Source organism: Cibotium barometz, chromosome 3 (assembly GCF_041138505.1).
Source record: "Cibotium barometz isolate CiBa-2024 chromosome 3, ASM4113850v1, whole genome shotgun sequence".
In the NCBI taxonomy this organism is placed as follows: domain Eukaryota; kingdom Viridiplantae; phylum Streptophyta; class Polypodiopsida; order Cyatheales; family Cibotiaceae; genus Cibotium; species Cibotium barometz.
Window position 1 is genome coordinate 40,407,447 of NC_141048.1, and position 16,804 is coordinate 40,424,250.

Consider the following 16,804-nt stretch of genomic DNA (forward strand, 5'->3'; position numbering starts at 1 on the left):
GATAATGCTCAAATAATACCTTTATGTGCATCACAAGGTGACAATGTCAAGAAGCCAATAAGGTTAAGCCTTTTACCAAATTTGACTATAGTGCCTTAGGGTGATACAACTGTCCCCGTTCTCGCGCTTTTGGAGGATAACACATGAAGCAATATCGAAAAATGTATGATGGTGAATTTGAGTTAGAGTCAAAGTATAGTGAAATGAAGGAAGTTGATGATCTTGTTCTTGTCCTCATTGAAGAGGATTGAGCAAAAGATTTCACAATTCACATAGATTTATATTTTCAAACCATCAAATGTTACATATGTAAAGCCATAAATGATATACATCAAAAATATGAGGTTAATATAAAACATATGGTTAACATCAAAACTATGAGGTTAACATAAAAAATCTTTTGTATAGTGTTCGTCAGTTACAATAGAATACTTATTTATCTACATTGGCTACCTCTTCATTTTGAGTTATATCATTATGAGTTGTAATAGGTTCTTTTGGATGTCTCATATTGGGTATTATGCTGATCTCTTTAATATTTCACTCATGAGAAGGTCATCCAGATTTACAAGATCAAAATCATCATTAAAACGTCATCTTTTTAATCTCTCATTCTTAGCTTCAAGCTTTATAACTCTTTCTTAAAGTTGATGAATTTCTTTTAACAAATATTATACGCTTCTATTGACATTAGAGAGCGAGTGTTTCACTCCTTGAGTTACCAGTTATACCATTACTTGATGAGCTTTTGTCACAATAAACACATTTCATTTTGTTGCCCTATTGTTTCTTCGTGCTTGTGTGCGAACGGTTGGGTCTGTGGTGCTGTGCCTGCATTGCTTAGCTTATTATTCCAATTAACTATGTACCTAAGGATGTCATGTACACAAATTTGTTGAACAAGTTAAATAGAAAGTTGTTTATGATTTGGAATAGCTTTATCTAGATAAACCTCTTCAAAAGAACTTGGCTACATGTTGGCAATCCATGACATCTTTTTCAAAGAAAGAGGAGGCTTGTATATGCATCGAGTCATCTGGACTATCTAACAACTTGAAGTTTGTTTAATGGCCAAGTTCTTGGAAATCTTCTTCCATTATTCATTTAGCTTCAACTTGATTCACATTAGGGTCAACTTCTTGTTCAGTCATAGTTCTACAAAAAAAAAAATCTAGTATATATTACTTTCATTAAAAAATCATATTTATATTATATACCTTCTAAAATATCGATTAAATTGATATTTAGTATTTGTTACTTTCATAAAAAATCATATTTATATTATATATATTCTAAAATAAAATATTGATTAAATCTAGAATCATTTACATATTAAAAAATATTACTCAAAACATTTAATATCAAGACATAAAAGATGTGGGGTGGCCTATTCTCCAAATAGATGTAAAATCATTTTTCCTCAAGGGTCACCTCAAGGAGGGCTAGCACCAACTTTCATGGTTTTCGATTCTAAAAACAAAGTTTATAGGTTAGGAAAGGCACTCTACGGGCTAAAACAAACACCATGACCATGGTACCAAAGGATCGATGCTTATTTTTATGACTATTGGTCTCTTACACAAACCTTCAGATGTAAATTACCATGTATTTTGTGAGCAAGGAAAGTATGTGGTCATTATTCTCTATGTAGATGACCATCTTGATAGGGGATTACCCAAAAAATATCTTCATAGACATAATAGATGCTTAGTGCAAAATTTGAGATGATTGTTCTTGGTCTTATGAATTATTATTTCAGATGATTGATCTTGGGCTTATGCATTATTATTTCACATGATTAATCTTGGGCTTATACATTATTGTTTGAAACAATTGATCTTGGGGTATGCATTATTGTTTGGGGATTGAGGTTTAGTAGAATATGTAGTTGAGGTACTCAATGTATTTAACATGATTGAATGCAAGGTTGCTTGGTACCCCAATAAAGGTTGGTCTAAACGTTGTTCATTGAAGACACTTCAATCCCTGTGGGGTGGTGGATGAGACCTTATACATATCCTTATCTTCTTGTGTAATACTAAACGACATCAGTTTGTTATTGGTGTTTTGAGCAAGTTCTCGAACAAGCCCCAAGAGAATCATTAGCGTGTGTTGAGATACATCTGAATAATGTATGCATGTGTTGAGATACATCTAAGGTAGATCATCACCTATGTTGTGGGCACTCATATTGGGTGGGTGATTTAGACGCACAAGTAACCTGGTTACTTTTTTGTTGGTTTGGGATGCATTTCTTAGATCAATTGTAGTCCATTATTTCACTTTATCGACAAAGGTTAAGTATTGCATGCTTTGCATCGTGTGAGGCATTATGGCTAAGGATGACTCTATAGGTCGTGCAGAAACAACCTATAATGCTACAATGAAATGCTATGATGCTACAATGTGACAACCATATTTGTATGGCCATTGAGATTCAACGTGAGCTTCTCATGTTCAAGCAGGCCAAGACGATAGAGATTTGTGAAAACATCTTCAAAAAGACTCTTATTAGCATGGACCAGATAGAGTGGCATCTTCATTGACTCAGCATCGAATCATAGAGGTAGTTCACCTTATGAGGGGGGGGTTTGGATATCAATTCTCCACCCACATTTTATATTGTTATCTAAGCACCGTGACTAGCTCATGTTTGTATGGACCCCATTATGAGAAGTAGCCCAGGCACTGCCACCAACATCCATGTATTTACACAAGATAGTGGCTTAGGAGGAGACCAGATGGTTTAGAGACAACTTGGATTAGATTTGGCACACTACCAACAAATAGGCCACATGCTGCTGCACACTAGACCATTATGGACTATTATCTTATAACAGTAGTAGGGTAGACTTTACTCTTGGACCCCCTATTGTGACATTGTGGGAGAATGAGGCCTAAGATAAGCCTGAATGGCCATAGGAATTTCTATTAGTATATCTTTATAAGTTGAGTCTACACCATGGTGTGGATGGTGACACCGACTATGACTATGGAGAGACCAATGCGGTCATGTCATGACTACCCTAGACCTATATGGATACACAACCAACTCTAGAATTCACATTAGTCATCACTGCGAGTTTACTCCCTAGCTTCAACGAGCATACAACTTTCATCTTAGTAATCTAGGTTCCCTTCATAAAAGCACATAGGTTTAGGGCTTTATCATCTATGTTTTAATACAATATTATTTGCTCTCTCTTTTATGTCTAATTTGAGTTTTAAAGTTTTGTGCTGTGAAAGATCTTACTTCTTGTGTGAGTGCTCTCTTGTATACACAATACATTGTATACTCTTACATTTGGAGCTGACAAATCTTTAGAAGAGTTCTTCCTTGCTTCTCCTTGATAACTTCTTGTAGCCTCATACCATCTGTTGATGAGTGGTATTGGTGCTCATCCCCCCCAAGGTCTCAAAAAAATAATAATACAATATGTTAGTCCCATGGACCTCCAATATAATACCTTACCGGCCCCATGGACCTCCAATATAATACCTTACCAGCACTCTTCATCATCACTTCTTTATCAAGTCTCCCTACCCTCGGATATCCCCCCTCCTCTTCCCATGTCCCCCTATCTCCCCCTCTTTCCATGTCTCTTGAATTAGTCCCCTTCCTCCCCCCTCTACCAATGTCTCTCAAAAAAGTCTCCTTCATCATCACTTCTTTATCAAGGTCCCTAATGTTGTGATCCATGTCCCTCGAAAATGTCCCCTTCCTCCCACATCCTTGCATCCTCCTCCTTCCTCATGTCAAAATAGGTCCCACTTTCCTCACTTTGCATGCCGGTACACATGTCAACTTGATACACTAACTCTCATAAAATTTTCATCCTTGGTCATCCCCCCACTCTCCTTGCACACCTTATATGCTTTACTCTCTCTATCTTTCTCACACACACATGCACATTAACATCTATATATGGATTCTCACATAAATCTATTCGAAGTAATAAAAGTTTTTCCCTAGTTTGCAAGGATTTCTTTAGTTCTTCATATGCCTTTGGACTCTCACATGAATCAAGTTATTCTTCCATCTCGAAATCAATTGATTTCTTATTTGTTAAAGAAGTGTATGGTAACATATGCATCTTATTTTGGATTTTTATTTAAGATTAGTTGGTTGCACAGTGTATGTCATTTTGTTCTTAGTAATCCAATTTTCTCGATGCAACCATGTCACTCAAACAAAAACTCCATCATTTGCATGTTGAGCTCGAGAGTGAGTATGAGCCATTGCAAAATAAGAATAAGCCCATTCAAATAAGTAGTAAAGATAAGGATAATATGAGACAGGCAGGATCAATGAATATTGATTTATGGTATGATGGACAACTATATCCAAAGCAACCTTTTACTTTAAGCTCACCTCCATTCAAAATCTTATTTCATTGTTGATAAGATATATGAAAGATGGCCACAAGGCTTTCTTGGGTATTGTAATACTCTCGGTTCATCAACACAAGTTTATAAAGATGTCAATCATATAACACAGTAAGAGCAGAGGGTTCTTCATAGTATGCTAATTCGAAGCCATGAGAAGCTGATAGAAAGGATCAAGTCTCAAGATGAGACTATTAAGAAACTTGAAACAAAGTTGGAACAAGCCCAAAAGAAGCAAACGAGCATTGACATAAGAACAAGATTGAGAAACTTGAACAATATTGAAAACCTTAATCCAAACAGTGGATGGATGAAAAAACGGATCCAAACAACAAGGTAAGTGAGTTCTCTATTTATAAACTATTCATCTTTCTGAAACACTATATTTGTATTAAATAAATATCAAAATGTGTTTTATTTAGGTCATGGTTGCATCCTGAAAAGGAAACCAAGAAACCAATAGGAGTCGCCAAATAATATTCAATGCTTTTATCTTCTATAACTTTGGTGGCAAACAATTATTGAAGACTTTATAACTCAGAATTTATCTTCTACAACTTTGGCAAACAATTATTGAAGACTTTATAACTTAGAATTAAGTCTCTACTCTTGATATAATTTTTTTTAAAGATGATGTTGGTATTGGTAGAAAAGGATACTAAAATTTTTTTAAACTTATACATACAAAGCATAAAGGAAACAATATCAAAGAATGATTTTGCCAAAACCTTATGGCATTGCAAAAGAACGCATTGCATTAAATGAAAGAATTGCTAGATTCATTGGTCATCCATTCCACATTAAGGCCATTTACACATTAAAATTAGATGAACTGAAGTATGATCAATCCAATAACATATTCTTCGATCTTCAATCAATACAAAAAGTAATGATGAATATTTTTCTATAACACTCGAGAGACAAGGAGGAGTACTCAAATTTGTGATAAATCTTGATGAATACAAAGTGATCAAATAGAAAAAGGCCGAAAGAGTAACCATTACATTGATGAATAGATGAATGAAGCTCTTGATACAAAAATTAGTAACAATGATCCTAGGTACTTTAGTGTGCAATCAAAAAATAATATTTGGTGGCTTGGATCATTTGGGGTATGTTGGTTTCTCATGTTATTTTTGTTATTTATTTATCACCCATGTAATAATTAAAGTGCCTTAATCATAGGTAAATGGAGAAGATCATGATGTGCTTTATTGGGTTTTCCACCAAACCAATATTCCAAAAATCATTGTAGAAAAGCATTCTTTGTAGAAGATATTGGAATTTTCTCAATTGAATGGCACATGGCAAGTACTAAACCAACGATTGTTTATGAAATGATGCATTCACAATGTATTTATTGTAATTAATACCATCTTAATTTTCTTGGTTTTAGGTGATCTCAAGACATTGAGATGCATGTATAATATATCAAAATAGGGTGATATCTATAACATATGGATAGGTACATTGACACCTGTATTACACATTCAGGCTAACAAAATGTTTTGTCTATTTGTATGGATGCAGGTATCAAGACCTATCTTCTCTTCTCTTATGGCTTCCCTTGCTATTTGAATTTTATTTCCACTAGATGCAACTTGTCACATCATTGACCCTAAAATGTACATGACTCATAGTTGAACTTGTTTCATGTATAACATTTCTTTAAATCAAGGTGGTATGGCTTCATGAATAGTTTTGTCTATTCATCTGTGGATATTGTATATATTTTAAACTAGCAACACACACACACACACACACACACACACACATATTGAATTTTATTTCCACTAGATGAAACTTGTCACATCATTGACCCTAAAATGTACATGACTCATAGTCGAACTTGTTTCATGTATAACATTTCTTTAAATCAAGACGGTATGGCTTCATGAATAGTTTTGTCTATTCATCTGTGGTGGATATTGTATATATTTTAAACTAGCAACACACACACACACACACACACACACACACACACACACACACACACACACACACACACACGCATGCACGTATGCATGCACACACGATGCACTCACACACACATGCATGCACGTACGCATGCACACACGCATGCACGCATGCACATCCACGCACGCACACACGCATGCACGCATGCACATCCATGCACGCATGCACGCATGCACACACACACACACACACACACACACGCATAAATACTTACTCTTACCTTTTTCTGGGAACTTTTGGTATGAAACGTAACTGGGACAGTGTGAGAGAAATAGAGAGAGAGGGAGAGAAAGAGAGAGAGGGAGAGAAAGAGAGAGACTATAAGTTTGTTTTCTATGTGTGATTGTGTAGAGGCAAGCACAAGGTTGATAGTAGCCAGCAAAGTTGGTGGTTTTGAATATCATTCTCTCTTTTACTTGAGGTTAGTTTTATTGTAGCCCTTTCTCTCTCTATTTATTTGTGTGTTTGTAGTTAATATGTGATCCATAGATAAATAGATTTAATTATGTTGATATGTTTGGTTAGATGAGAGAGAGAGAGAGAGAGAGAGAGAGAGAGTAGAGACTGCACATTAGAATACTTTCTATATCTCTTTATGTCTCATTGAATGTTTTAATATTGATAATTTGTAAGGAAAATGTGAATAGAATAATGATTTTTGCATGTTTAATACTTTATTGTGTGCACATAAATAGAGTTTATTATAGTGATATGCCAGGCTGGCTAAGCTAGAAACTTTTCATTTATTAGACCATTGCCTTTGATTGTAGAGAGAGTTCTATAGAGAGAATATATGGGCCTAAGAGAATATACATATGATAATTTGTAAGGAAAATGTGAATAGAATAATGATTTTTGCATGTTTAATACTTTATTGTGTGCACATAAATAGAGTTTATTATAGTGATATGCCAGGCTGGCTAAGCTAGAAACTTTTCATTTATTAGACCATTGCCTTTGATTGTAGAGAGAGTTCTATAGAGAGAATATATGGGCCTAAGAGAATATACATATGATATCCACGAAAGAAGAAGACTTCCACACTTTATCATCAATGTACTGGAGATGTGTCGCCATCGTACCATGTTACGTGGCGACGTCATACATTGCCCGTGGTTGATGGCTCTAGGAAGTAGAAGCTTGGCTTTTCTATTGATCACTAGCTGATCGATTAATTGATTCTCGCTGCTTTTACTATTCTATTTTTTTATATTGATCTTTTTTTGTTTTTTGGTATTGGGCACTGGTAGGTAACTAGATGCATACACACATGCACACTTGAGTAAGCACATACATATGTATGCCGATAATATGCATACAAACAAAAACTTTATGCCGCGGCAAGGCACCGTCACGTACTAGTTTTCATTAATATAGTCACAAGCAAGATCACATGAGTTGCATGTATTAGCATCAAAATTTTTTTTCTCTGTGATACATGAATGCGGTACTCTATACTTCCAAAGTGGTCACGAGGTTCTTTCTTGGTGCCAGGGTCGTTGCTGTATATACTACTGTAAACGCCTATCAAAGAGTCCACGGTCCTACAAGACGTGTGTTTGATAAAGCTATGTCGAGAAATTGGGCCTTGGCTTCAAGGACGTAGTAACCATCATTCATTCTTCAAGAACCTTGGCTTCTCGTTCAGTTCTGCAGATTAATTCGTAAGTTCAGCTTTAGTCACGCAAATATGAGTACAGGATATTGTACTAGTTTAATATATTCTACTGTGGAGAAGAGAGACAGAGAGTAAGTAGAGGCCTACCTCTTTGTTGGTGGATAATAGTTTCGACGTTTTCACGAATTGTGTTGCATATACTGCCGAGTGGCAAAATAGAAAATGGCTCCTCTATCAACACTCCGACCTGATTTAAATATGAAAATCGAATGGTCAAACCTTTTATACCCTAATTGTTGATGATTCGATGTTAAGAGCACAGTATGCCACCGATGTATTAAAGCTAATTATAAGTGATGATAATCAAATCTTGTTTGCTAACAATCTTGCCTCTTCGATACAAAAGAGGGCAGCCGCGCTTAAAAAGGTTGCTGGAATGGTAACCCAGGTGCATTGATCCCAAAGTGCCAGTGGAAGTAGTAGATGCCAGATCACTAAAATCCTTGACGTTAACCGTGTGTAAGATACAGGGATGGGCGTCGTAAAGATGCGTTCACATCCGCCTACGTTATCATGCAAGTTTGTCACGTTGGAATCCTGGTGAAATAATTACATTCGAGGTTAAGAATATGAGATTAGATGTAGCTCGTTAATTATTCAGTACACTAAAGTGTGCGGGTAGGACAAACCAGTAGAGCTTTCTGCATGTCACTTAAATGTGAGTTGTGGATTATCTGAGTCATTGTTTGCAGAACGTAATTGGGTCTATGAGGTGAGCTCATGACCCCTTGGAGGTCTGCTTCGTCTATTATCTCACTCAATTCTTCATTCAGGTCATCCTCACGGGTTAGGTGGTCTTTCAAGCAATAAGGGAAGACAACCTGCAACCAAAAATTCACGTACATGATGCGATCGAATTATCTACTTGATTCTTTAAAAGCTGCATTAATTCAACCACACTCACGAGGTATCGCAGGAGATCTTGCAGCTTGGCGGCGTCGGCGGGGTGGCGGAGGAAGGTAACGGCCTGCCTTGCCATGTCGCGGCTGCGGTTGACGATGGAGGCCCAGGCCTTGCGGGCCTCGTCGAAGCGGCCGTAGGAGGCGTTAGTGCGGAACACCAGGAGGAGCGCCACGGCGGGAGCCGCCAGTTGGAAGGGCAGCGAGGACACGTGGAGGAGTCCGGGAGCCCACCACAGGAGCGGGCAGGAGGCGGCGACCAACACGTTGAAGAGGACGAGGGCCGACGCGACCAGCGTAAGCTTGAGGACGGGCGGCAGCAGCCCCGCTACGACGCGCGACGTGGCGATGGCCAGCATGTGACGGCTGTGGCGGCTGTTGCTGCGGTGCCTGCTCCAGTCCCCGTGGTCGTAGATGGTCCTTCTGTACACCATGTCGTCCTCTTTGGCCGCCGCTACGATATTGTTGTTGCTCATAATATTGTCCGCGTAACGCCTCCTTGTGCCGGCGCGCTCCGGCGCGCTGGTAGGCCACGTACTACTCGACTTGGCAATGTAGGAACCGGCTGGAACGTTTTCCCGAAGCTTCTTCACTGTATTGAACGTGGTGGGCGACTTGGCTATCCTTATACGAGGGCAAGAGCGGTGGGTGAACTGCATGATCGACTGCTGATCGGACCGCTTCGCACTCATTAAAGGATGCACCAAAGCTACTTTCGCTAATTTCGCAGCTGTAGGGTGGTTAACGTGCAGAATCAAGCTTGGCCTGGTGCCTGCAAGCATGGTGACGGACACGCACACCTCTATATTATCATGCGCATTGAACCGCAATCTGCGATCATCTGCTGCACGTCCCCTCGGTGGTCGCCAGATTATCCGTGCACTGTTGTCGGCGAATACTCTGAATGCCAAAGGAACGACGACGCCTGGGAACTGATCTCGAGGTGCAAGGCTGTTGCCACTCCTACGTCCACAACAGATACGAATGCCACCGTTTCGGAAGTTGCAAAATCGCACAAATTGAGCAAGCATGTGAAAAGGGTATGCAGACCTTGCCACTCCGAATCATTTCCCAATTTGCACCCTCGGGAAGCGCTCATATCCCATAATCCCACTCGCCATGCTCTCGACGATCAGCCTTCTCTGTGCACGGACGCACGGCCGTGCAAAGGGATATATCGTGACGCTTTCCAATTCCTGACGGTTGACGGTTCCCCTCCCTTGGAGTTACTTTCAATCTTATTCCCGAATTTCGAAAGGGTGTACACTACCCATTTTCGTCTTCGAACAAAACCCCTTTAAAAAATTGGGTTTCAAAAAATCATTTCTGTAGTTACCTCTGAATTTTATCCTTTAATATACTGCGCTTTGAAAAAAACATTGGGTTTCAAACCAAGTAAAATTTTATGAGTAATAGGTTTCACATGAATGCCAAGGTACCTTGTAGGTCTTTAATTTTGAATATTCTAAAGTTCAGGGTTGTAAATTTCAGCCCAGCTACATGAAAACGTGTGCAAAGCAAACTAACGAAACAAACATCAAGAAAGAGGGAAGCCCATTGTAGTTTGAGAGAGAGAGAGAGAGAGAGAGAGAGAGGTTTTTGTGTGATGGGAACATGTGTTTGTATGATGATAATTAATTTGTTGAGATACATAAGTTTTCACAGGCACAAAAGTTTTTAATACACAAGATAATGAAGATGCTTATAACTTAGGGGAGGCTTGATTTGTAATAGGTGAGTGTGTGAGGGCTTGTCACAAGAATTCCAAGATAATGAAGACGCTTATAACTTAGGGGAGGCTTGATTTGTAATAGGTGAGTGTGTGCGGGCTTGTCACAAGAATTCCAAGACAAAACTTCTAAATAAACAATGCACTTTGTATAACCACTTTAATGTAAATAGACCTTTGCTTGTGTGTTCATATATAAGCAATGAATTGAACAAAAAATATACAAGCAAAGAATTGATCAAAACACAAAAATTCTTTGATACACAAGACAATGAAGACATGCTTATAACTTAGGGGAGGCTTGATTTGTAATAGGTGAAACAGTGTGACTGCTAGTCACAAGCATCCAAGACAAATCTTCAAAATAAACAATGCACTTGATGTAACCACTTTAATATAAATATGTTGTGGGAGGTTGACAGGAACCCAAATAATCGATTGCAAAAATATTAAGTATCAAGTATAAATAGAATAAACAATTACTCAAGACACAAGATTTGGTCTAATTTATCCCCGCACAAGAGTGAGCCCATGCTTTCTCTTGGTGTACTTAAATATATTTCTCAAGATAACTTTTGGGACTCAAAATAGTGTCCTTTTATAAATATGCCAACTTTTTCAAGAATAGGTCATTTCAAAAATAGAGTGCTTTATTAAGCGCACATGCTAATCTACTACAAAAATAGATATGAACCTAGAACCATATAAATGTGTAAATATCTTGTAAAATTAAATATGCACAAGGGAAATTTTACATATCCCAAATAATATATACATTGTCAATAGATATGGATGGTGCCCAAAATGAATCAATGGTGCTTGTTGTCATAAAATCAAATATTATTTGTTGACACTCAAAATTGATAATCTCAAAATATTCATGACCAGCTTGCCTCCATTATTTAATCTAATGATCAGCACTTACAAATTAGTTAATAAATTAATTAAAAAATATAAACAACCATACAAAACTCATAACATCAAGACGATGCAACTAATACTCCCATGCATGTATGGATTCACTTGCATACATGTAAAGTAAACTCCGATTGCCCGGATTTAGAAAGGCATCCCAATCTAAACCCGTCTATGTGAATTCATAAAAAATGAAAAATATGGGAATATATATTCCATGAATTAACTCCTCATAACATGCCCTGAGGGTGATAAGCAATTGTTCTGATTCGTCACAAAATCATAAATAATCATCCTGGGCTAGTATGAACATAAGATACAATCAAGGATGGACACGCAGTGAGGGCATGATCAGGTAACCATTGAGAATCTTTGATGGGGTGTCCAATATACTTCACCAAATATCGATGATAAATATTACCTCTTCTTGGTGTTGTCTAAATTTTTAACAATTAGGGTTAATAATACAAAAATATATTCAACAAAGAAATGTTTAAGTATTAGAGTGATATGCGAATAGATAGTTGGAGTAAAAAGTTATCATCTCCAAGTAGTGGTTGATGCTACAAAATAAAAGTGTGATTCTATAATCATCAAAAGACATGTACTGTATGAATCACGACAAATATCTTTTCATGGGGCAAGTGGGATTGAAGGAAATGTAAGTGAGAAAGAAAGTGTACACGACATACGGTGGTGTCATCTTCGTTTCTGTATCTGAGAATTATTCTGTGTTGCTCCATGAGTTAACAAAATTGACTATTTGGATGGAATATCTTAGGGAATATATGAGTGTGCCAATGGAGATCATGAAAAAACATGCTTCATGAACGTTTGTCCAGATCTTTGACCATCGGTCTTTGGGTTTGTTGTTGAAGATCTGTGTAATAATACCTTGAATAAGTGTGCATTGTGTCATGTTATGATCGTAACATAACTCATCATCATCATTACTCCACAATTGTGGCATTGTGGGATCCACTCAAGAGAGATACTCTGAAATGTTGACATATGCTTCTTGTACTAAACAACCCTCTACATGGATGCTTCCTTCTAGCATAACTCTTTGCCTAACAAAACCCTTCAAGGTCTTCATGAAATGCTCAAGGAAGAACATCCACCGAGTATGCACAACACCACGCACTGACACTTCATCTATCAAGTGTACCACAAGATGTAATTGACTAGTGAGGATAGTTTCTAAGAGGTTTTCCTCAATCATGTACACGGCCTCCACTACCATTACTTGGGTTGCATCAATAGTGGATGGATAGATCTCCTTGGAACTTATGTATGTAAGATGGAGTTGAGTCTAGTTAATTAGCATGACATGCCTTACAAACTAGCGCAACTATAAAATAAAGTCATGTTAGAATTTTACTTTTTCATATGTCACCGCTATCCCCATTTTGTGGATAGCCTCATGCACTTTTTGATCTCTACACTCGCAAATGCATATGGGAAGAATAAACTATATAGCACAAAACATTGTAATCAATGTTATGTAATTACAATGCAACACTACAACACGTCGGGGGTATAACAACGTTTTCTAGCAGTGCTTTTTTTGTCGAGATGTTGGGGATTCCGTTCGCTGCTCCGCAACAATGAAATTTCATTGATGAGTAGCGCTCCTAACAATGAAATTTTACTGCTCCACAGCGAAAGTACATTGTTGATAGGTGACTCATCATCTTCTTTCGATTGATGTTCCTCATGCTCTTTATCGGCCCCATCCAAATTTTTTCTTCATCGTCTTCTTCCAATGAGCCGATTTGAGGTAGTACTTGCACCTCATCCAGAGATTCAGCCTCCACATCTTGATCTTGAAAAATATATTTTGAACGAGGGAAACTTTGTATAACATACCACCACTTTGGATCAATCGATTGGCGTGAAACACAACCTAATATCACAAAGCAAAGGGGTTACACTTTTATTATACTACATCAAGATTTAATTTGGGATTGGTTGGGTTACTAACCTGTTGACAGTATTGAGGTAGTACGAAGGTATCTTTCTCATCATTCCAAAACTTGGTGGAATCAATTTGAAAGAACCCATTTGGATGTTTCTTCATGTTTGCTTGAGCACCTCTATATATCACCTTGAACCATTTGACATCAAAGATGAATAGACTAAATGCTCTAAATCCAACCTCAAGAATATCTTGAATAGTTCCACAATACTCAAGATTGTCCTCTATGACATTGGTATCATGTCCACTGGCTTGACTTTCTTGATCAAAAGTTGTCATCACACCACAATCAAATGTGTTTCTTTTAGTATCCACATGCTCCGTGCGAAAGTGCCTTCCCTATGACCATATTGCATTATATCGTTTGTACTAACATTAAACAAAAGCATGATATTTAGTATAGTGTATTAAACAAGGTATATACGTGAGATAGAGACGAATAATGTACTTACTTGAGGATCATATCCTCTTGCATACTCATGCTCTTATCTTGTGATCATCGCTCCATTTTGCAATGCCATCGATATTGCCATACGAAGCTATTCTATATTGATCACATTTGGTAGAGGTTCCAAGCTAGGTGGGAATGGCAAGTGTCTATTTGCTCTTCTGAAAGCTCTTCTCTAATCCTTTAATCTATTGATTGCATCCTCGTATTTCCCAATCCACTTCTCCATGATGGGACTATTTAGAATATAGAATGTATTCACCTTGTGGCATAATGCTTTATCTAGTCTTCGTTGCCTTCCTTTTCCCTGAGGTACATTAGTGATTAGTCGGTCATCCTCCTCATTTCTCCACAATCATAGCATGGAAGGATCTATGCGAGATAAATGTTTTGAGATATACACAAGAGACTCTTGCATCAACCATCCCTTTTCCATGCTTGCTTTTGGCCTTGCTCTTTGTCTCACAAAGTCCTTTAAGGTTTTCATGAACCTTTCAAGAAAAAACATCCATCGAACATGAACAACACCACATAACGCCACTTCATCAACCAAATGCACCACAAGATGCAATTGGCTAGTGAGAATTGTTCTAGGAAAGTTGTCCTCGATCATACACACTACCTCAATAGCATTGAGATGAGCCATCTCAATGGATGTAGGATCTATCTCCTTTAAGGTTATGTACCTACATACATAGCAATTATGTGTACTATTTACCAATACATAACTTGTGAGCGCATAAGAATTTCAAATAAGCGAATTGAAGAGAAGATTCATACCTCACCAAGCTTCCCATTTTGTAAATAGCATCTCTCACCTTCTTATCTCCACAACCAACTATAGCAATTGGAAAAATAAACTATGCATAGAAAAAAATGGAAGTTAGTATATGATCTTATAAATTATGTACCACAAAGAGAAAATAAAAAAGCAAATATTTATATACCTGTAGTATCTTGTGCCAATCATGTGTCTTGAGGCCATGTAATTGTTCCTCTCCTTTCTTTTTGGTATTTGTGAAAGGCACCCTTCAATGAATGCATTACTCTCATTGGTGTATGAAAAGAGACGATCACACTTTTCACCTTATTGTGCTCCCTCTTGGTTAATACCCATGGTGCCTTTGGTAGGACTATTTTGCCACTCTCACTTTCAATTGGCCATGCACTTTGAAGGAATCCAATGTTTTGTAAGTCATCCCTTGCACCCTTTGTATCTCTTTTAACAATTAAATGGTCCTAAATATTTGTTTGCCACATTCTTGAAGATATGCATGGGATCTAAGAGATGATTGATGTTCATGTCACACCAATATGGAAGTCAAAAGAAGATTGAGTGTCTAGACATTCCATTTGGTGGTGGATTGGGAGTGCTTCTCCATGCCTCAAACCAATCTCTACCTGTCATCACAAGTGGTGAGACATCATGTGACACATACTTGGGATGTGAAGGAGGGACAAATCGACGATGTTTGTTATACACCACCTTCTTAAGTGTAGAGGGTCTTTCTGAAACAAGTGATGGTCCATAAATCGGACATGCATGATGTCTAAAGGTTGCCAAACCTATTTTAAAATTAAGATGATTGAGATAGAATATAAAGAGAATGTGGGAGAGAGGGAGAGCTTCAAAACCTACCAAGCAAACATACACACACAAGAGAGAGCAAGACACAAGAGAGAGATGGATAGCTGAATTTTCTTCTATCTTCTTCTTCTCTACTTAACCAACATAACATAAAGATAAGAGTACACACTATATGGGTTAGTACTCTACTACTACAACATACAAGGGTCGGTCCATAATATGAACATGACTAAATGAGATGGTGCTATAACTATGCCAGTCTCTAGTAATCCAAAATGGCTGTCACATAGCCTGTCATCCCACTAGCCGCATATTACCCATAATCTCACCAACCATGCAAGTGGTGTAGATGCGGAAGCTATCACCCAGGCGTCATCAATGTCTGCCGTAGCACTAGTTGAGCTCTATATCTCAACATTCCCCCTCGAGCTCAACTCCACACACTGCACTCCAAGTAAGCTCCTAAACTTGTGGAGCTTCTTTGTGCCCAATGCCTTCATGAAGATGTTAGCCACCTGATCCTTTGTGCAGACATATACCAGATCTACTCTCTTGCTACTAGAACTTTCTCCCTCACAAAGTGATAATGCACCTCAATGTGCTTCGTTCTAACATGATATACTGGGTTACTGGCCAATTGTATGTTGCTCATGTTGTCACAATATATGACAACTGCCCTATCCACGGGCTCTCCCATGTCACCAAGTAGCTTCTGAAACTAGGCTACCTCATAAGCTGCCATAGCAACACCCTGTACTCTGCCTCTGTACTCGACAAGGCAACTGGCTACTTCTTATTGCTCCAAATCACAGTAGTACTCCCAAATATGAGAACATAAAACCACTGGTAGATCTCCTGTCTATAATACTACCAGCCCAATCAACATCTGTGTACCCATGCAACTGTATCTTTGTACTAGCCTCATAGAAAAGTCCATAATCAACTGTGGACTTTATGTACGTGAGGATCCGTCTAGCCGCATCCAAGTGTGGCTTCCTAGGGGCCTGCATAAATTGACTCACAAGTCTAACAACATAGCTCAAGTTTGTTGGCCTTGTAATGGTCATGTACATCAAACTACACACTATGTGTATGTAGTGGGGTCCTCCAAAAGCTCACCTGTATCTATGGAAAGCTTTGTGTTATGCTCCAATGGCACTGAAATAGGCTTACAGCCTGTCATACCATACTTGGACAACATGTCCA

General features: G+C 38.1%; 1 protein-coding gene across 1 annotated transcript; it reads right to left on the reverse strand.

The window, feature by feature from the left end:
- Positions 1 to 7,388: 7,388 nt before the first annotated feature.
- Positions 7,389 to 9,518, reverse strand: LOC147640061 (voltage-dependent chloride channel 1, chloroplastic-like). The gene is made up of 5 exons (XM_086822953.1): positions 8,946 to 9,518; positions 8,671 to 8,862; positions 8,372 to 8,578; positions 8,129 to 8,228; positions 7,389 to 8,013 (listed from the first exon to the last, which is right to left on the reverse strand). Exons 1-5 carry the CDS (start codon positions 9,414 to 9,416, stop codon positions 7,976 to 7,978), a joined length of 1,008 nt encoding a protein of 335 aa, XP_086679079.1. The 5' UTR covers positions 9,417 to 9,518; the 3' UTR covers positions 7,389 to 7,975.
- Positions 9,519 to 16,804: the final 7,286 nt, after the last annotated feature.